The sequence below is a fragment of the Cucurbita maxima genome, unplaced genomic scaffold (genome assembly GCF_002738345.1).
Source record: "Cucurbita maxima cultivar Rimu unplaced genomic scaffold, Cmax_1.0 Cma_Scf00015, whole genome shotgun sequence".
Classification (NCBI taxonomy): Eukaryota; Viridiplantae; Streptophyta; class Magnoliopsida; order Cucurbitales; family Cucurbitaceae; genus Cucurbita; species Cucurbita maxima.
The window spans coordinates 4,363,433-4,383,005 of record NW_019272031.1 but is presented as its reverse complement, the minus strand read 5'-3'; the positions used below and the strand labels follow the sequence as shown (position 1 = coordinate 4,383,005).

The 19,573-nt window shown below is 37.8% G+C and overlaps 5 protein-coding genes and 1 long non-coding RNA gene across 11 annotated transcripts; 2 read left to right on the top strand and 4 right to left on the bottom strand.

Annotated features, from left to right (window-relative positions):
• Positions 1–1,300: 1,300 nt before the first annotated feature.
• On the top strand, positions 1,301–9,055 carry LOC111490306. 4 transcript variants are annotated; one of them, XM_023138893.1, is made up of 3 exons: positions 1,301–2,101; positions 2,189–2,358; positions 9,038–9,055. In XM_023138893.1, exons 1-2 carry the CDS (start codon positions 1,508–1,510, stop codon positions 2,342–2,344), a joined length of 750 nt encoding a protein of 249 aa, XP_022994661.1. In that variant the 5' UTR covers positions 1,301–1,507; the 3' UTR covers positions 2,345–2,358; positions 9,038–9,055. The 4 variants fall into 4 exon arrangements, with proteins under 4 accessions (XP_022994661.1, XP_022994660.1, XP_022994662.1 ...); XM_023138892.1 differs by lacking the exon at positions 9,038–9,055 and adding an exon at positions 2,797–3,145; XM_023138894.1 differs by lacking the exon at positions 9,038–9,055 and having other exon boundaries at positions 1,302–1,739; positions 1,782–2,101; positions 2,189–2,551.
• On the bottom strand, positions 4,168–6,833 carry LOC111490264 (probable myosin-binding protein 5). Of its 3 annotated transcripts, none has more exons than XR_002719524.1 (4): positions 5,927–6,833; positions 4,737–5,627; positions 4,343–4,665; positions 4,168–4,264 (listed from the first exon to the last, which is right to left on the bottom strand). XR_002719524.1 is itself a non-coding variant. In XM_023138829.1 (4 exons), exons 1-3 carry the CDS (start codon positions 6,657–6,659, stop codon positions 4,541–4,543), a joined length of 1,749 nt encoding a protein of 582 aa, XP_022994597.1. In that variant the 5' UTR covers positions 6,660–6,833; the 3' UTR covers positions 4,168–4,444; positions 4,522–4,540. The 3 variants fall into 3 exon arrangements, 2 of the variants coding, with proteins under 2 accessions (XP_022994597.1, XP_022994596.1); XM_023138829.1 differs by having other exon boundaries at positions 4,168–4,444; positions 4,522–4,665; XM_023138828.1 differs by having other exon boundaries at positions 4,168–4,665.
• On the bottom strand, positions 7,964–11,503 carry LOC111490282 (polynucleotide 5'-hydroxyl-kinase NOL9). Its single transcript, XM_023138859.1, has 10 exons — positions 11,323–11,503; positions 10,590–10,812; positions 10,358–10,455; positions 10,204–10,237; positions 9,773–9,942; positions 9,460–9,646; positions 9,102–9,282; positions 8,887–8,986; positions 8,546–8,673; positions 7,964–8,227 (listed from the first exon to the last, which is right to left on the bottom strand). Exons 2-10 carry the CDS (start codon positions 10,772–10,774, stop codon positions 8,174–8,176), a joined length of 1,137 nt encoding a protein of 378 aa, XP_022994627.1. The 5' UTR covers positions 10,775–10,812; positions 11,323–11,503; the 3' UTR covers positions 7,964–8,173.
• A 2,440-nt stretch (positions 11,504–13,943) lies between these two features.
• LOC111490318 lies at positions 13,944–15,135 on the top strand. The gene is made up of 2 exons (XM_023138908.1): positions 13,944–13,992; positions 14,281–15,135. The coding sequence occupies exon 2, from the start codon at positions 14,283–14,285 to the stop codon at positions 14,757–14,759; it is 477 nt and encodes a 158-aa protein (XP_022994676.1). The 5' UTR covers positions 13,944–13,992; positions 14,281–14,282; the 3' UTR covers positions 14,760–15,135.
• A 168-nt stretch (positions 15,136–15,303) lies between these two features.
• On the bottom strand, positions 15,304–15,932 carry LOC111490330. Its single transcript, XR_002719541.1, has 2 exons — positions 15,643–15,932; positions 15,304–15,548 (listed from the first exon to the last, which is right to left on the bottom strand). It is a non-coding gene; the product is annotated as an uncharacterized LOC111490330 (long non-coding RNA).
• Positions 15,933–16,778: 846 nt separating this feature from the next.
• LOC111490297 (transcription factor MYB1R1-like) lies at positions 16,779–18,709 on the bottom strand. Its single transcript, XM_023138880.1, has 3 exons — positions 18,347–18,709; positions 17,824–18,032; positions 16,779–17,432 (listed from the first exon to the last, which is right to left on the bottom strand). Exons 1-3 carry the CDS (start codon positions 18,621–18,623, stop codon positions 17,031–17,033), a joined length of 888 nt encoding a protein of 295 aa, XP_022994648.1. The 5' UTR covers positions 18,624–18,709; the 3' UTR covers positions 16,779–17,030.
• Between the last annotated feature and the right edge of the window lie 864 nt (positions 18,710–19,573).

The following is a 19,573-nucleotide window of genomic DNA, read 5'->3' as shown; positions in this document are numbered from 1 at the left end:
ACCTTTCTTGCCGTCTCGCTATTCTCTATGCCCTTTTCTTCTTCTGTTTTTATTTTTTATTTTTAAATGTAAATTATTTGTTAACTAAAAATAAATAGGATTAATTATTGTGTTTCCATATTTTTCATAATTTATTGAGTCTGAAATTAATTTAAATATTTTAATGGAAAATATTGAAAATGTAGAAAATAAAATTGGTAGAATTTGGTTGCTTTTTTTTTAATTCAAAAAAATAAATAATAAAATTTTAGATTTTTTTTTTTTTTTTTTTCATATTTTGCTATTTTTTAAATTTATAAATACTTTAGATACTATTTTTTTTTACGTTGTTCCGTTTGAAAATGTCCATTTTAATGGCTTCAAACTATGTCCTCAATGTTTGTTGTCTTACACTACGGTGGATTGATCTAATTTCAACGCTGTTTGTGATCTTATCTTGCACACGTCCTTCTTACGATTGAACGAGAACTCGTGTGCTAATTCTCTAAATATTGTCACAAAAAACAACTCTCTCGATGTGGTCATAGGTCGAGCAAGGTCATTCGTTAAGTTTAAATAAGTGGAGGAAAATAAATCTACAAAATTCTTGGTATGAGATCCCGAAACCCTCTTCCTAGTAAACATGTTTTAAAATTGTGAGGCTGACGATGATATGTACCGGACCAAAACTGACGATATCTATTAATAATGGACTTGAGCTATTACACTTGGTATTTAATGAGTTGGTTTAGATGGAAAAAAAATCCTTCGAACCAATCTATAATTTTGAATTGGTTGGGCTGATGATAACCCAAATAACTCCAATAGATATTCACTACCCAACCCAACTTGATTATAAGTTACCATGCATTACTAAAATTGATTATAAACGTTAAAAGATTATTTTTTTAAAAGCAGATTACGGTTGGGTTGTAGCCCTACTTTCAAACACACACACACAAAACTCGCCCATGAAACGAACCAAATTTTTGATGTTACAAAAATTCAACCCAACCCAAATCGAAAAAAAAAAAAATTTAACCCAACATAACTTTTATGACCGGGATAGAATAGTCCAATTTGGTCGTATTATCGATTAGAAATGTAACAAAAAGTTGAATTCTATCTTTTTATAAGTTTGTGACTTGGTTAGGGCTGGTTCGATTCCTACTCGAAAAAATAAATAGACCTACGGAAATTTTACGTTTCTCATCTATTTTTTGAGTGAGTCGGATCATTTGTGGGCCGAACACAATTCAAATATTATATAAAATATATTAAGAAAAGAACAGGGGAGGTGAAGCTTATTAGAAGGAATGGCATCAATCAATGGGAGCTGCTTAGGGACAAAATCTGGGATTGAAAACGTGATTAGAACATGATTAGAGGAATTAATTAAGCTAAGCTATTCAAATTCAACAAAGCTGTGTTGAGTTCGAGGCAAGGGTTAGGTGTGCTCAGTCAAACGCAACAGGCAGTGGTATGAACACAGCACACACAATTTCACTATTCATTTCCTCATCCAAAAATGGCTTCCCATCTCTCTAAACACCAAACATTTCCAACCCTTTTCATTTTTCATCTCCATTTCTCTCACAGACCTCCGATGGCGAAACCCTCCAGCCATCTCCCCAGCTTAGCCCCTCCTGATCCTGATTCAGTGGCTAATCCCCCCACATGCCCGAAGCTTGAATCTGCCATGGCTGCCGCTGCTGCTCCTAAGCCCTCTCCCTTCACCAAGCTCCATAATCAGCCCCTTGTTTCATCTCAAAGGCTAAAGAGTTCAAACCCATCTCCCCGTATGGCTGTTTCTTCTATGATCAACTCAAAACCCCGCCTCCAGAAATTTGATAATGAAGAGAAGGAATTGAAAGGGATTCAAAAGGGGCATTGCCCTGACAGTATGAGACCAACAGTGTCCTTACTTCGAAAGGGTGGGAGAACAAAGTCTTTTGCAGCCTCCCAAGTTGAATTGATTGATATCTTTGCAAAGAACGGCATGAAAGTGGTATCAGTTGACATGCCACCGGCTATGCAGATTCATGCAGTGGATTGTGCAAGAAAAGCTCATGACAGTATGGAGAAATTCACTTCTAAAGCTCTTGCTTTGTCTCTCAAGAGGGTAATTAGCTTAAGGTTTATGTGCAATGTTGATGTTCTTGGAATGATCAGCCAATAACTTTTATGGGTTTGTTTGTGATTCTTTCAGGAATTTGATGGGGCGTATGGCCCGGTCTGGCACTGCATCGTGGGGACAAGTTTTGGGTCTTTTGTGACTCATTCAGTTGGTGGGTTCTTATATCTATCAATGGACCAAAAGCTGTATGTTCTATTGTTCAAAACCTCTGTACAAAGAGCTGATTGAAGTAGATGGCCAAGGTAAAAGAGACTGTTCATCCTAATACTTGTACATTTGTTCTGATAAGAAACAGACTAGCCATACAGTATATTCCCCCTACAATATGTTTAGGATGTCTTGTAAGCTGTTGATAGAGCAATTTTCATTGCAATTATTGAGGTTTAGTGATGGAATAACCCTTTTCTTTACGGCTCAAATACCGTGTTTGGATTGCATACACATTATTTGTGAGATCCCAGAGCAGAGATCCCAGGTTGGTTGGAGAGGGAAACGAAGTATTCCTTATAAGGGTGTGGAAACCTCTCCCTTGTAGATGCGTTTTAAAATTGTGAGACTAATGACGATACGTAATAGGCTGAAGTGAACAATGTCTACTAGTGGTGGCTTCAGGTTGTTACAAATGGTATCAGAGTCGGATATTGGGTGGTGTGTCAGCAAGGACGTTGAACCCTTAAGAGGGGTGGATTGTGAGATCCCACATTGGTGGGAGAGGGGAACCAAGCATATCTTATAAGGATGTGAAAACCTCTCCATAGCAGATGTGTTGGAAAACCATGAGGTTCATGACGATACATAACGGCCCAAAACTGACAATATCTGCTAATGGTGGGATTGGGCTGTTACAATGCTGTTGACGTTGCTATATTTCATATGTAACTTAGTCATCTCTGCCTCGTTGCGGGTCACGTCCACGTATGGCTCTATGAGAAGGTCTCAGCCTTAAACACCGGGTCAGCCCAGTCTTATGGCAGGCTCACAGCGTTGATGTCTGATATTGGATGCAAATTCTTCTTTCACTGATACATGTGGATACTTATTTCTAGCTCCTTTTTGAAAATTGAACTACTGATTTTGTCTCTTTGTTTGGCACTGTTATTGAGTTTGGTAGGAGGATGGGGCCCTTGGTGGATATTAAGGCTTCATTTGTTCAAAATTTGACCGTGGACAAAAGTGTAATCATTGTTAGTTGAAATGTATCAGTCCAAGCCCACCGCTAACAGATATTGTCCACTTTGACTCGTTACGTATCACCGTTAGCCTCACAGTTTTATAACGTGTCTGCTAGAGAAAAGTCTCCACACCCTTATAAGGAATGTTTTATTGCCCTCTCCAACCGATGTGGAATCTCACAATCCATCTCCCTTAGGGGCCTAACGTCCTTGCTGGCACACCACCCGATGCCTGGCTCTGATACCATTTGTAATAGCCTAAGCCCACTGCTAGTAGATATTGTTCGTTTTGGCCCATTAGCCATCAACCTCACCGTTTTAAAACGTGTCTACTAGGGAAAGGTTTCCATACCCTTATAAAGAATGCTTTGTTTCCCTCTCCAACCGAGGTGGGATCTCACAATCCACCCCCATTGGGGCCCAGCTTCCTCACTGACACACCACCTAGTACCTGGCTCTGATATCATTTGTAAACAACCAAATCCCGCCGCTAACAGATATTGTCCGCTTCGGCCTGTTAGGCATCAACCTCACGATTTGAAAACGTAACTACTAGGGAGATGTTTCCACACCCTTATAAGAACGTTTCGTTCCCCTCTTCAACTAACGTGGGATCTCACATGCTAGAACAATTAATGACAACGAAAATGATATCTATCTACATTAGAAACGGTTGGCCTCTTCCCCTTTCCAGTTTCCATTTAGCAAATGGGATGAAACCAATCAAAACTCCTGGCATATTGCTGTCGTTTTGATGAACTCTAAAGAACATTTAGGGGAGGGGATAATAACTTAAAAAAAAAAAACTCTTGAATCATACAACTCTAACAGTTTTGTCTCTCTGTAAATGGGATGAAAGCCTTCCTGGTTTCCCTTGAGGTTCTATTGGCCTTCTTCCTTCCCTTCTTCTTTGGCTTTTAACACCATTTCCACTCTACACCCATCGCCGACAGCTGACTATCTTTTACCTCTGCAGCTGCAAATCCAAAACCAAACATCATCGTACTTAGACTTTGTCTGTTGACTAAAGAACAAACGAAAGAATGTCTTTTACCGGTGTCGAATAAATTAGCCACTATCGAGCTTCATGAAGAGCTTGATATCTATAGTCAGCTTGTCATGCACAACACTATTTACATCCTACAAAGAAAAGAAACTGCAAGGAAAGAAAACACCCACCTTAATTCAAACTCTCTTTAGCTGAAACCCATCTAGAATTACCAAGTACTTTACCGATATGTGGAGTTAAGAATCACTGTTCTTGTTGACGAGGTTTCGAAGTTTCCTGCTTGGAGAATTCGTCATCTACTTCGAATACTCGCACCGTGTCGTTAAGATCCGTGAGTTGTTGGCTCAGTTCATAACCTCTTCCTTTTCCTGCAAGATTAGAAATCGAAGTCAATCTTCGCTTAGAACGTTTCGTGTTCGTCGTTGATATAACACTACACCTGTTGCTTCATCTAATTGATTCACACTTCCAGAGCTTGATTCATCAGAGGATAAGATGTTCTTCTTTCCCTTCTTCAAGCGGCCTAAAAGATATGTTTTTTCTCCTCTAAAGCTTCTCAATGGTTCATTCTGGGAGAATGGCAAAGCTATTCCATGGCTGTTCATACTTTCTTCTTTGATATTATGATCGTCTGCTAGCTTCAACGCGTCGAAATGGTTAAAACTTTGCTTGTTATTCTCTTTCCCTGTGAAGCTAAAAGGTGTACTACATTCAGAAGATAGACATGATTGTGACTTGAATTCTTGGTAATCTTCATCAGATAGCTGATCTTCTCCAAGATATCCATATTTGGCTCTGTAAGCTTCAAGTTCATTCTCTAAGCCCTTGATTTCTTCCTCTCTTGTAGCAAGCAAATCATTAGAAGCTTGCAAGGCTTCTTGGTCATACTCTGCTTGTTCTTCCATCATTCTTTGATATTGTAAAGCTTCCATTTGAACAGCTGCTTTCTCAGCTTGTAAACGAGTAATCATCGCCATTGCATTGTTTGCTGCAATGGCTGAAGCGCTTCTTTCTTCGTCGAGTTCCATGTATAACTCCATGAGTGATTTTCGATCGATTGGAACCTGTTTGTTCAAGCAATTCAAGATCGAATCATTGTCTCCTGTCCCCAACATGTCTGTCTCATATGTCTCTGCTGCTAGCTCTGTTCTTTCTGGTTGTGTTTTTTTTGGGATCCTAATAGCCCACCTGGGACTGTCGTTTACAGAATCTGTAAGTGGGATACCAAAGAATTTGTTTCCTCTGCCAAAAAGAGGTGTCCTGGAACTTTCATGAACTTCCTCTGTTTCAGGTAGCAATGGCGTTTTAGCTGCTTTGATATCTTCCTTAACTGCACTCAAATTAATTCGGATACTAAAATTATTCGGTATATGTGAAGGATGATGTCGAGAAAGAAAGTCGAGTCGAGTCGGTTTTTATGGTATGTTCGTAGGTTGGGTTGAGTTGGGTTAGGTTAAGAGATTTTGGGAACGCTGATTCAAAGAATTAAGATTTTAGTTCATAAATTTTCAAAACATTAGTTTCAGGTTAGTTCAGTTAATCGACTCAGACGTTTGGTGTCGTAGGTTGATATGTTTTGACATACTCGAAGTGATTGGGGTGAATTGAAATTCAATAAATAAAACTTACATGGATGAGCATCGAGATTCCTTCCATGTAACCCTTCATCGTCTTCTACAAATTCTGGTTCACTATCAGATAACAGTTTGAGTTCGGTGTAACGAATATGTGGTATTTCCAACCCAGTAGGCTTCTCCTCATTTTTTAAACTGGAAAACGCTGCACGTGGTGAAGGTGCAGGCGCTTGCGAAAATGTACTCCCGTTTTTTCCTTTAGAATTCGACGATTTCACCTTTAATGGCTCCCCACAACATGAACAACAAAAATCCCCGCTGCCCTTCCCCATTGGTAAGCTCACAACCTGTCGGTTATCATCCTCGACGAAACACTCGAGATCCTTATGCAAAATCCCAACAAGGGATTTGTAGGTATCACAATCAGATTCCTTCCCGGTTGCAAAAGATAGAAGACAAACCTCGCACATCTTTCGAATGTTGGAGAGTTTCTTATGGTTGTGACAATATGCAAGTGACGAAATGTCCTTCTTGTGGCCTTTACAAATGATATTGTTGTAGTAGAAATTGTCTGCGTTTTTACGGAGGAAAACATGGTCGATTCTGGTACAAAACAAACACGGGACTCTCAATTCGAAGAACTTAGCGAATTCATTGGCTAAAAATGAAACAAACCCATCCAGGAAAAGCAAAACTATGAGAACCCATTCGAGGACTGCACAAACTATGAAATGTGGGAACTTTCCGAGTTCTTGTTCTACGTAACGGGTGAAGGAACGAGAAGCCATGCTCGAGCTGGAAGAAAATGGTTTTGGATTCCGAGTTTTTTTTTTTTTTTTTTTTTTTTTTTTTTTTATGGAGATGAAAAGATCATGATCTTGGTGGGATGGACCAGACCTAGATCATGACCTTTTTTTTTTTCCTTGTTTTTTGGGGGATTTTTGTGTGTGTTTTTGATTTGGATTCTCCTCTGTGTCTGAGTGTTTCTGGGTTGTGTTCTTCCAAGAGAGAGGCGACAGAGCAAAGCAAGAGGTTATGAGCTAAGTTAGGGGAAGGAGACCCTTATTGGGATTTATGTCCGGTTTTTTTGGAGGAACCTGAGGTTGTCTTTCTTGACCATTTACCTGAAATAACGGTCATTCCTGCACTTCCCAACCATAACCGGTTAATTACAATTTTGACCTTTTTGCCACGTGTACATCTTTAACTTTTATTTTTAATTTTAATTTTGAGTTTGCTTTATAAGTTTTAAAAGTTTATTAATTTAGTAGATGTAAAATTATATTTTATATTTATAGGTTCAAACTTTGAATTTATATATTTTTAAAAAAATATAAAATCGGTCCCGATCTTATTAGACATAAAATTGAAACTTTCAAAATTCAAATAGACTCAAATTTGATAGTTACTATCTATATCAGATGCAGTGGTAGATTGTGAGATCCCACATCGGTTGGAGAGAGGAGCAAAACATTTGTGACAGAGGTGTGTAAACCTAGTGAGATAGAGGAGCAAAACATTTCTGACAGAGGTGTGTAAACCTAGTGAGATCCCACATCGGTTGGAGAGGGGAGCAAAACATTCCCTACAGAGCTGTGTAAACTTCTCCCTATCAAACGCATTTTAAAACTTTGAGTAACAACCCAAAAAAGATAGCCCAAAGAAGATAGCCCAAAGAGGACAATATTTACTAGCGGTGGGTTGAGTGATTACAAATGGTATGAGAGCCAGACACTAGGCGAGTGCCAGTACCAGTATGGACGTTGGGATTCCAATGGAGGTAGATAGTGAGATCTCATATCGGTGGGAGAGGAGAATAAAACATTTCTTATAAGGGTATAAAAACCTCTCCCTCTGACATTTTAAAACTTTCAGGGAAAGTTTGAAAAAGAAAGTCCAAAAGGGCAATTTTTGCTAGCGATAGTCTTCACCCCTAAAACAATTCAAATTAGTAGATAATATAGTCACATTACAAGAAAAGCAAGAAAATGTCGAGTTAATAAGAATCGATTCTTCTCAAATTTTATAACTATTCTATTGCTAACTTGTTTCCAACTAATTTGTAGTTTGTAAAATAAAATCAAAGTGGTAATAAACAAATAAATTTTCTTTTTTGAGATCTCTCATATAACAATTTCCACTCAACAACCAGTTTTTTCCTCCTTGAGAAAACAAATTTGATGTGTCTAAATAAACAAAAATGGTAGACTACTGTCATACAGTTCTTGACAAATATATTTACAGAGAATGAACTATCTATCAAAGAACAAGAAAACTAATGCATTGAAGCTCTGTAAATGCACTATCTCGTGGGCAGAATGTTTGCAGACATGTAAGGAGATATGCATCCCTTAACCTGGAACAAAATTGCACAGAAGAAGAGTTTAGAACAATGTCAATATGATAGTAGACCTGAAAAATTGTGTAATTCAACCAGGCTCGATCCCTTTGGACTTATGTTCATCAAGCTACAACAATCTTATCAACTTCACTATGCGCCTATAAATTTTAAAACAACAAAAAATGTCCCAGTTGCTACAGAGTTATGTACTGGGAAACAGCTGAACGATTTTGGAAAAAGAAATTGGAAACAATAATGAATGTCATTGGGCTGGCAAAAGATGGAATATGAAAAGAAGATGGGTAATAATTCACATAAGGATCTATTTATTACCTGCAACAAACAAGAGGGGATTTGGATAAAACCCTGTAAAAGAAGGTCAACCTTTTCCAATGTGCCATGGGGGACGGGTGTGATAACATATAGCAGACTTTTAGATGTATCAATGCCCCTAACGATTCCTGTTCCATAAGATATTAGTTAGAGCATAAAATTAAACTATGTGCGGAGTTCTGGGGAATGAGTTTAAGGCCCGAAACAAGCAAATAACTCAAACGTTGATTCCATGCTCTAACCTCTTGATCGAGAGTGTATATTTTATGCAAGTTGAGCTATATTCGTGTTGGTAAATAACTCAAAAATATTGGTGGCACAATGTAATAGAAGTAACCTACCGAGTCCAACACACCATGACAGATTTTCAGAATTTTTGGAGGATTCCGCTAAGCCGACGATTGTCGCATTCAGACTATAGAAGATCTGATCGCTTGGGACCTAAGTGATAAATGAAGACATGATTAATACTGGTACGTTGTGTGCATGCAGGGGTGGTGGTTCAGTATGAGAAAGGTGCAACATTTCAATTAGTGAAATTGATTTTTGTACCAACCTGACAGTGTAGGTGTCTAATCTTAATGCTTGATATTGGAACTTGATAAGGAGGGTGAGATGCCAGTGCATGTGCAAGCTCTTTAATTGTGGTAATACTGCGATCTTTAGGAAAACACTGTCTAAAATACGCCATTATACGCAAATCTCGCATGAGACTTGCATCCTTTTGTACTAGTATCCTAACACAATGAAGGAAGAGATGTGAGAATATTATACTTTCATGTTTGAAGTCAATGTCTGAAATAAAACGTGTCGATGAAACAAAGGTTTATGGGAAACCTTCAACCTGCATAAATACATGCTTTTGAACCTGCATAAATACATGCTTTTGAAATTAAAGATAGTAAAGAGCTTACGATCTATTAAACGCATCTTGCCGAGCAGAACGTATTTCTATTAGATTGGTTGACCCAAAATCTTCCTCCTCTTCTAACCAAAACTCCCCGGCCGGAAGGTTCTTACTCACAGCAGATATATTTATTTTGACTACATATGATGGAGCAATGTATTTTAACATATCTACCAATATCTCGTAACCGACACCTGGGGCATTCACAAATCTAAGTTAAATAAACAGGGAGAACGTGACACGTAACTTGTCGAAGACTTTTCAAAGCAAGAAAAAAAATGTTGACTAAGCCATTTATACAATTCAAAAGAGTAGGATACCTTTCACCCAACCAGGAGTATTAACAATAAGAGGCAATTCAATCTTTGCAAGTTCTTGATTCTTGTTAATCGAATGGTACTCTTTGCAGTAATAATCATACAAGCGACTTGCATAACTTAAATAAGCTGTTGGATCTCTTTTTGAGGATACATCACCAAAGAAAAAACATCTAAGAGAAGAATAGGAAAAAAAAACACAGTGAGAATCTTCACTACTCACAGATAGGAAAGGGCCATAAGATATAGTAAAATCATCCTTGGTTAAAAAATTAGAATAGGTTTTGACTTCGACAATCCTCAACACAAATCATATAGTCGAGTTACAGATATTCAATAACAGAAAACAAAAAGCAACATTAAAAAAGATGGATTCAACAGATGCAGATAGCAAAGTACAAATCTATATATAGAATGAATTCAACACAATTTACCTCTCTGGCGTCTTTAGGCATGGAGTCGACAGATCTAGTTTTAAAAAACAAGAAAAAAATGATTTTCAGTCAAGAGAGACTATAATTAGGGAAAATTTATTAAATTCGGTACATGAGAATCTATCGACACTGCAAAGGACCTTAACCAAATAACCTGGCGTTAGTTTGTCGACCACGGTGAGGGACAGAAAACCCGGTGGAGTAAACTCAGGCTGTCCAACATCTGAATCCAGATAAACCACTTTTTTATACCTGCAAGCAGAAATAAAAGAAAACCATATTGTGTAAAGCATTATCAACTCAAGGAAACATAGAGGTATCCAAAAATCCCATTTCCACATTTGAATTTTGAAATCATCAATAATTAAAAGAAGAACAAAGATAACCTTTGAAGGAAAACATTGAGAAGGTGGCGTGAGAAAGTACTTTTGCCACAGTTTTTGGCACCGCAGATAAGAAGAACAGGAGGCGGCGAGGTTGGAGAATCAAAAACTATGGACTCTGCAGCCTCGGACCATTCTTCAGGTATGAAAATATTGGGAGAGTTTTCAAGTTCTAAAAGAGAAGACATGAATGGGGTTTTATTGAGTCTCCCTGAATCTCTAGCAACTGTAGCAAATTCATCAATTTAGTCGACACTCACCATCATAAATACATACAAAGAGATAAACTTGTAGAAATTAAAACACAATGACATTCACTTGACTACCTTTAACAGTTCAAGAAGTGATTGATTCGTATTTTAATTTAAAAAATGTCTAGATTCATGTTCTTATTTCTATGCATTCAAAGGATCACTCATCATCGAAAAACGAAAAGGTTATAGTCTTCTCCGAGCTGGAATCTACAAATATACAAATATAAACAAGTTTGACGTTGTTCGGTCAATCAAGCTAGAAACTAAACAGAATTAGATGAATAATTCATGTTCGAATCAGAACAGCCAAATACAAACCACGTCCGAATTTGCCTGAACATTGTTTTTATTTTCGTTGCTATTCGACTATTGATATTAAAAAAATACAAAAAACCAAACAACGCTTCCATTCTTCCATTAGACAAATTCTAATTGTGTTTTTCAAATGAGAATAAAGCCATAGATAGAGAGTGGGAGAGCACCTGTAAGCAGTATCCCTAGGAGGGAGGAGGCAGCGGGAGCACGAACGGAAGAAAGACAATGGAGGCGGCAGCAGAGAACAAGAAAGAGGCGGCGTCGACGCTAAGTGCTGAAACGGAGGAGGAGACGGCATGAAGAAGAAGGAGTGGCGTGGAGCAGTTAGGTTTTCCTTTTTTTTAATTTTTTTTTAAAATTTTATTTTACACGGTGGGTTTATCTTTGTTTTTCTTAAGAAAAAGTGAGCTGATATTAAAAAAATAGCAATAATAATGATAAAAATAATAATAGTAATAAAACAATTCAAACTCAAACTATACGGATCGAGAGATAAACTAAGATGCAAATAACATAAGCATCGATATCTTCACGAGTATCAATGAAGTTAACTCATGAGTCAATTCTCAATAAGAGTTTCGGCGAGTTGTAAAGGTGGGTGACATTCTAATGCTTGTGGATATCATAAAGCATCAATGATACTCGATAGCCCGTGGTTGACACGAAATTTCTCAATCATGTCCTAGTAAGCATTATAAATATCTCATAGTTTTTGTTTGTTTAGTTTTGCTTTCGGTTAGCACTATAATGCTTTGAGAAGTGTTGGCAAGTTCAAATCACCTGGTAGGCTCTAAATTGAGCATTTTAGGGTTTTTTTAACCCAACTAATTGAACACATCTCGGTGAAGCTTTAGATTAATGTAGCAACATGTGGACCGTGTTGTTGAGAATCAAAATGATGTAATATTGGACGCAAGGAACCTCAGCAGTTGTAGAAGCAAGTCGGCTAAAATTACAAATGACGTGAACCTTGGTTGAGGATGAAAAAACTTTTCAACGGCTTCGCCATATTCTAATGTTCTAATGTTTTAATGTTCTTCTCCAATGGCTTTTGAAATTTTCTAATGTTCTTCCCCACCACCACTGTTGGCTTTGATGTCGCAGGGGCAATCGTCATGGCTACCACATGCAGAGCCGATTGATTACTCTTCGTCTCCACCCTTTTGACCTCCAAATCATCCTTCGCCATATTCTGTACATACAACCTCACATTTTCCAAACATAGCCTCTCAGAGCCATTTTGGTTTAGCAACCCGGATCCTTTCTTTTTAATGGCTTTTGAAATTTTCTACTGTTCTTCTCCACCACTATTGTTGGCTTTGATGCTGCAGAGACAATCGTCATGGCTGCCACATGCAAAGCTGATTGATTACTCTTCGGCTCCACCCTTTTGACCTTTAAATCATCCTTCGCCAGTACATACAACCTCACATTTTCCAAACATAGCCTCTTTCATTTTCTTCCCAATTTTCCCTTCATCCTTCATCCTTCATCCTTCACAGGAACCCTAATCTTAGATTAGGATCTTCATCAGCGTTCTCTTCGTAAATATACAGAATCTCGATAGCCCATTGACCTTATGCAGAGATTTACCTTTGGAATCTGGGCGCCACACTGGCCTCTTCGCCGACCAAGTTGCTGCCGCCCTTCTCACCAAAATTGGCTCCTTCGCCCAATGTGGCGACTCTTCCGGCTTCAACATTATCTTTGTCCCTTGTTCTAGGTTTTCCCTTCTACTTCTTGGGGTTAGACATATTCTCACCAGAGCAAAGGCAGCATCGTCGTTAAGCGACAATCCCTCTTCATGGGTTAGATATATTTTCGCCGGAGCCAAGGCAGCATCGCCACTGAGCGGTGATCCCTCTGCAATTTTCGATGGCCAAGAAAGTGTTTTTCTACACCACCTCTAAACCAGGTTGTTGATATATTCACGAAAAGTGTTTCTCAACCTCTTTGAATTTTTTAGATTCAAGCTTCACGTTCGTTTAAATTCGATGCTTAGCTTGCGGTGGGGTGTTAAGAATATTTAGTAATAACTTATAGTTTACCATATATATTATATTTGATTATAAGACAAATATCTAATATTTGTCTTATTACCATAGTTATCTTTTCATTTATTATTATTTCCATATCATTGTAATTTATTTGATTATAAATAAGATAACTTTCACAGACATTTAGATGGTGGATTATGTAAACATTCTTAAAGAATATGGAGCTGACACTCAATAAGCTTATGTTTTAGCTGAATCAAATATTCAACCATAAAAAACTTTTATTAGCTCACTTACGAGAGATCTCAATCTTTAATCTCTAAATCAAGACATGTTCATAAATTAGTTCAACTATATTCGATCTCACATCGGTTAAAAAGGAACATAATATTCATTACAAGAATGCAAAAACTCTCTTTCCAGTAGACGTATTTTAAACCCATGAGGTTGACAATAATATGTAATGGGTATTATAGACACGTTTTAAAACCATGAGGTTGACAGTAATATGTAACGGGCTAAAACGAACAATATCTGTTAGCAATACGTTTGGACTGTTACAAATTATATCAGAGCTAGTCACCGGACAGCACAAGACACTGGTCGAAGTAGGGCTGAACCCTTTTTATAGTAGACACGTTTTAAGATCGTAAGACTAACGACGATACGTAACAGACAAAAGTGAACAATATTGACCTCAGTGGCTTAAACCGTTACAAATGCATATATCGCTACAACCAACAACCGAAAGAGACAGAAGAAGAAGAAGGAAGAAGGAAAAAAAAAAAAAAAAAACCTGATTTGACATCGAGCATCCATATCCATTATCATATTGTTAAGGTAACTATCAGTCTCCCATGGATTCTTCTTCTTCCTCATCCCTGCACTCACAGATTATGTAGAGTTCTTAGCAAGTGAGAAAGGGATCTATCCACTTGCAAAAGCCCTAAATTATTCTTTGAAAATTTGAACATGGAATCTCCCTTCTAACCAATCTATCCAAAGCTAGAACTATAATTTCACTCATCTCTCACTCTCCTCAAAAGCAAAGAATCTCAAAAACATTGCTTATTATACTATAAATACAACACAAATTCATCTCTGTTTCTTCATTCCAATCAATTACAGCTATGATCAGTAAAGAAAGAAGATCGAGCGAATCGCTCTGCGAGAAATCCATGCTATTGGTAGCGAATTTAATCAAGCTTTCCAGCTCTATTTCTTTCGCCAAAACCGCCAATGAAGTAACTGCTGGATCTAGGGCGGCAGTGCGGCAATCGCGAGGAAATCCGGCGAAGACGCCTCTGATTCCAGGAAGTAGAAGGTTGCAGGAGCCACAGAGCCGTGCGAAGCCGATCTACGTGACGAAGCCAGGCGGAGGAGGCTTCCAAATCGGCCATGGATCGCCTAGGTATTCGTCGCCGTCGCCTTCTTCGTATTTGATTCGCGAAGAGAGCGATTTTATTGAGGCGAATGTGGATGGTTGGGCGTCTGAGTACATAGAGAAAGTTCATAAGAACAGGAAGAATTTGGATGAATCGACGGCGAAGAAGCCATATTCAATCGCTGAAAGTCGCCTTCGTAGAGCCTCCTCTGCTCGGAACTAACCAGATTTTGGGGGGAAAATTATATATATATATATTCTCTAAATTTTATCCCTGTGAATTAATGTCTTAAGCGCTACTTCATTTGGTTTACTAAACAATAAATTCAAAGTAATTTTGATGAATTAAAAAATATTTAATCAACAAGTAGAAGATCGGATCGTCGACCATCAGCATATCGTACTTCATTGCCACTTCTCGAAGCATCGGAAGAGAAGTCAGGAAATGCCAATGCAGGGTTAATTTCGTTGACAACTCTTTTTTTTTTTTTGCCTCTTGCTCGTATCCTAACCTGAGAAGACGTCAATAGACTGTTTCAAACTCATTTGGTGTGATTCATAGAAAAAAATCGAAAAACTAAGTAATTCCATACATTTACCAAACTCTAAATATCTTATTTAATGAGTTATTCTTAGATTGACAAAAAAAAAAAAAATATGATTGATACACAGTTGTCCCTGTCCATTCTTTCTCTTGCATTCTTTCTCTTGGCCTCACCTAGCGAATACAGTTCAGCCAATAAAAAAAGTGAGCGCCCCTCTCCTTATCGGTCGAGCTGCATCGCTCCTTCCCCTCGGCTCCTTATCGGTTGAGTTGTATGGCTCCTTATCGGTCGAGCTGCACCGCTCCTTCCTCTCGACTCCATATCGATCAAGTTGCACCGCTCCTTCCTCTCGGCTCCTTATCAGTCGAGTTGCACCGCTCCATCTCCTTGTCTCCTTATCAGTTACTTCTCCTCGACTCCTTATCGGTCGAGCTGCACACTCCTTCCCCTCGATTGCATCGCTTTGGCTAAAGACGAAGGAAATGGATCAAAATAATATCTTTTTCATGAATTTAGTTCTAAAGATGGTTAAAATGGAAAGTGGAAAAGGAGATGCCTAACTTTTGAGTGTTATCCAAGTATTGAGCAACCACATAACAATGGCATCCCCTTTTGTTGAGAATCCATAGAACCTAAAAAGCTAGAAATTCAAGAAAAGTACACTATTGGTATTACTTAACCAAAGCTATAAAGTTTCCGACGTAATGCGCATGAGAATTAGATCCACTTTTTAATTATTCACACATTTTTGCATGTGCCTTCTACATATTTATATTATATTAAATGGTAACTTTTTGTTACTTAATAGCACTTACTTTGAGCTATAGAAAAAAATAAATAAATAAAAAAAAAAATCGTATTTACCACCCTTCTAGTTAAGAAATTACCTAGAAAAGCCGTACAAATTTAGCTTATACATGTTGTAACTCACGAGTAACAAATATGAGAATAATAAAGAAGTTAGGGAACGAGTAGAAATTCATGATAGGTGCCTATCTATATAGTAGGGTCAGTTGGCTCGTGAGACTAGAAGTCGGCCCGATACCTATAGAATACATATACATAAAGTGTCAAAATAAAGGCCACAAAATCAAATCAAACGAAAACGAGAACGAAAGAAAAGACTATTTCCCTGAACACTTAATACATTTCTTAATCAAAGACAAATGTAGCAAGGGGAAGAAAACCATTATTATGAGATCCCACATTGGTTGGAGAGGAGAACGAAATATTCTTTAAGAGTGTGAAAACCTTAGTTGGAGAGGGAAACGAAGTGGATCGTGAGATCGTGAGATCACACATTAGTTGGAGAGGGAAACGAAACATTCCATAATAAACACGTTTTAAAATCGTGAGGCTGACATTGATACGTAAAGGGCAAAAGCGAACAATATTTACTAACATTACCCAAGCTATAAAATGAAACTTTGAGCAACTTGCAAATAAATCCAGCAGAAAGGAAGGCATATGAGATAAAATCTGTCAATGGAAGAGAATGAGCTTCACATATAAGTAAAATGTCAGTACAACCACCTTGACCCACAAAAGAGGATCAAATGCTATCCACAATCACAAGATGCACCAAACCTAATCTAATAAAAGATAGAGAAATATGAGGCATGAGGCATCTACATCACCATCTCCTGATCAAACTTGATATTTTCCCTAATTCAAAACACTCCAAGGCCACACACAGATACTGAAAAAGTCAAGACGTTATCATTAAGCAGTAGTGAGCAGAGACAGCTTGTTAGGTTCAGTTATACAGACAAACACCAAATGAACAACAATCCAAACAAAGAAAACAACAAGCCACAGCAGTTCTATCTCTTCTCTTGCTCCTTTTTTGGGGGGTTGGGGAAAGGGATATACAACTACAACAAACAACTTTAGTTAGTCGCCTAATCACTTTGTCTCCAGATCATTATACCATACCATTCAAAGTGATTTTAAGAAACACTGATAATGTTATCCCCGCTGCTCATTCTTGAGATTCCTGGGAAATCAGGGTGTTTTGATGAAGAATTGGCAGAGTTTGAAGGCAAAGAAAGGTTAAGAGAAAGAGCTCCAGATTTTAATGCCGACTTCAAATTCGAGTTAATCTTGGGTGTGGTTGGATTGAGTGGCAAAATTTCAGCAGCAAGGTCAAGGTTTTCTTGCCCAAGTGTGGGATTTTCGATTGGATTTGGCACAGGTAAAACTGCAGGGCAAACAGATAGAGGAAAAGTTGGCATCGGATGATGATATCCATTTATGTTGCAAGTTTCAGGTGGTGGAGGTGGCAACAAGGATTGCAATTTGGAGGAATTATCTTGAAGTTGAATTTGGTGTTCTTCAGCAGCCACCTTTACCTAATGAACCCAGATAAAGAATTATAAGTAAAGATCGATTTGCACTTATTGAAGTATACTATCATTAGAATCCCAAAACTACTAATCATATTGTCTTGTTCCATTTTGCCCATCCCTTTGCTACTCGAAGTGGTGGTTTTCTTTGTTATTGTGGGTTGAAAAATGCAAGAACAAAGGAGCAAATTCCAAAAGGAGATAGGCCGAGAAATTTCACTATCTGTTTATTGAAATCCTGATTCACCTACCCAAATGAATACACTATTTCAACTGAAAATCTCAGTTTAGAACCCTAAGGAATCAAACAGAAGATTGCAAAATACTTGAAAACTAATCCATAGATTCTTCTCACCATCTAAACAGAAGTTATAAATTTAGTAAAGATGAGAGTTACCGTATCCGTGGTGATATCAAAGAGGCTGGATCTACGGCGGCGACGATTTAGGTTGCTTCGGCGTAGAAAGTATTTTTGCGCGTGGCTAGCCACCTGCGTGGGGGTTCGAGTTTTAACGAAATTTCTTGAAATTCCTCTCCAATCCCCTTTCCCCACTTTCTGCAATCCCAGCAAGAAAAGTTTGTGCTCTTCCTCCGTCCATGGTACTCCTGGGAATCATCCACAAACAAACTTCCCAAAATTACTTCAAATACCGAATAAATTGAACTAATCTATAAGATTCCAAAACAAACCTAGTAAAATTTCTCAATCTATTAAGTGAGAACCTACCAACTATCAAAACTTCCCAAAAAAATCAATCGAATGTGTGTTAGTGTTTTACAGGAACTACTCAGACGAATCGCAAATAGTATCTCAAAATCACTTGATTATCATCATCTTCATCGCACTATTGATACGATTATATTTTACCTGGCGAAAAAAAAGTAAAGAAACGACAAGAAAAACAGGGAACGAATCGAACCTCGCTTGCGTTCACGATTCCCACCGGAATTGGGCACGGCATCGTCCGCAGAAGCATAACCAGCAGTCGAATCTTCCTTCCTCTCAGCGGCGGAGATATTACCCTTACTATTACCGCCGTTATCATCATTGGAAACCGCAGGAGGATGCTGATACTGAGAGAGATTGTTCATACTGACGCTCTTCCTCATCGGGTCCACCACGACTCTAACTCCGAACAACACAATTTCCTTGGTAACGCCGCCGGAGACGGCGGAATCAGGAACGTCGGTCGTCATCGGCAACTTCGACGACGCAGTACAATTTTCAGAAAAGGAAAAAGAAACCCACCGAAATTAAACAACAATATCAAGACAAGTGGTGCATTGAATTATGCTTTATATACATATATATATATATATATGCGGCTGTGACAATCATGGGAGTGAGTGTCTATGTAACACGTGGCATTTTCTGGTTGGCTTTCATTTTTTATGTGTATTTCCTATTATCTAATTATCACTCCCCCTTTGAAATATAAACAAGCTATGGATAACATTATTTTTTTTTTTTGCAAATAAGGCGAATTTCCTTTTTTTTTAATTGATAATTATTAATTTTTAAAAAGATAAATAATGCTTTTATTTATATTTTTTAAAAATCTAAAAAAATCGAGCATATTGCGTTTCTCGAAACCTAAGAATAATTTCTCAAACATATTTAAAAAAATAAAATTATTTAACCAATTTATTAGATTTAATTTTAAATTTGACGCGTAATAAAACCCTAAACTAGACATCTCATCAGCAGGATTGAATACCGAGATCGAATCATAGTTCAAGCTCCTCGTCTTGGACAAATAGGAGACGTGGGTCACCAAAGGTCGCACATAACCCACCAAGTCGCACGACAGAAGAACACCCAAGACAAAAACGTATACTCCTCGATTTAGCTTAAAATTTAAAGGGTAAACATGTAATATCACATCACTATCAAATTCACTATTTTACGAGCAAACTAGTTGTTATTTGGATGTAAAAAAGAAACCTAGGAATGTAAAAAGATTGGAAAATGAAAGAATGGGCCAATTGAGGGTATCAACATTCAACAATATATGGTTCAAATCTTTACACAAACCCCAAGGTGAGATGTGTGGGGACAAAGCATTAAAAAACTATATCACATCACATGTACAAACAAAACAATATTTCCACATTTGCCCTTTACTTTTACTTAAATTACTACATAA

Bases quoted from the DNA above. Each gene is read 5' to 3' on its own strand.
- LOC111490297 (XM_023138880.1), bottom strand. From the start codon at position 18,623: ATGACGACCGACGTTCCTGATTCCGCCGTCTCCGGCGGCGTTACCAAG. The intron at 18,033-18,346 runs GTTCGATTCGTT...GATGATTCCCAG, and splicing joins GAATCGTGAACGCAAGCGAG to GAGTACCATGGACGGAGGAA. The intron at 17,433-17,823 runs GTAACTCTCATC...TGGGTTCATTAG, and splicing joins TTGATATCACCACGGATACG to GTAAAGGTGGCTGCTGAAGA.
- LOC111490306 (XM_023138893.1), top strand. From the start codon at position 1,508: ATGGCTTCCCATCTCTCTAAACACCAAACATTTCCAACCCTTTTCATT. The intron at 2,102-2,188 runs GTAATTAGCTTA...TGATTCTTTCAG, and splicing joins TTGCTTTGTCTCTCAAGAGG to GAATTTGATGGGGCGTATGG.
- LOC111490318 (XM_023138908.1), top strand. From the start codon at position 14,283: ATGATCAGTAAAGAAAGAAGATCGAGCGAATCGCTCTGCGAGAAATCC.
- LOC111490264 (XM_023138828.1), bottom strand. From the start codon at position 6,659: ATGGCTTCTCGTTCCTTCACCCGTTACGTAGAACAAGAACTCGGAAAG. The intron at 5,628-5,926 runs GTAAGTTTTATT...ATTTGAGTGCAG, and splicing joins GAATCTCGATGCTCATCCAT to TTAAGGAAGATATCAAAGCA. The intron at 4,666-4,736 runs GTGTAGTGTTAT...CTAATCTTGCAG, and splicing joins TCAATTAGATGAAGCAACAG to GAAAAGGAAGAGGTTATGAA.
- LOC111490282 (XM_023138859.1), bottom strand. From the start codon at position 10,774: ATGTCTTCTCTTTTAGAACTTGAAAACTCTCCCAATATTTTCATACCT. The intron at 10,238-10,357 runs GTTATTTGGTTA...TTTTAAAACTAG, and splicing joins GGTCGACAAACTAACGCCAG to ATCTGTCGACTCCATGCCTA. The intron at 9,647-9,772 runs GTATCCTACTCT...TGAATGCCCCAG, and splicing joins TACTCCTGGTTGGGTGAAAG to GTGTCGGTTACGAGATATTG.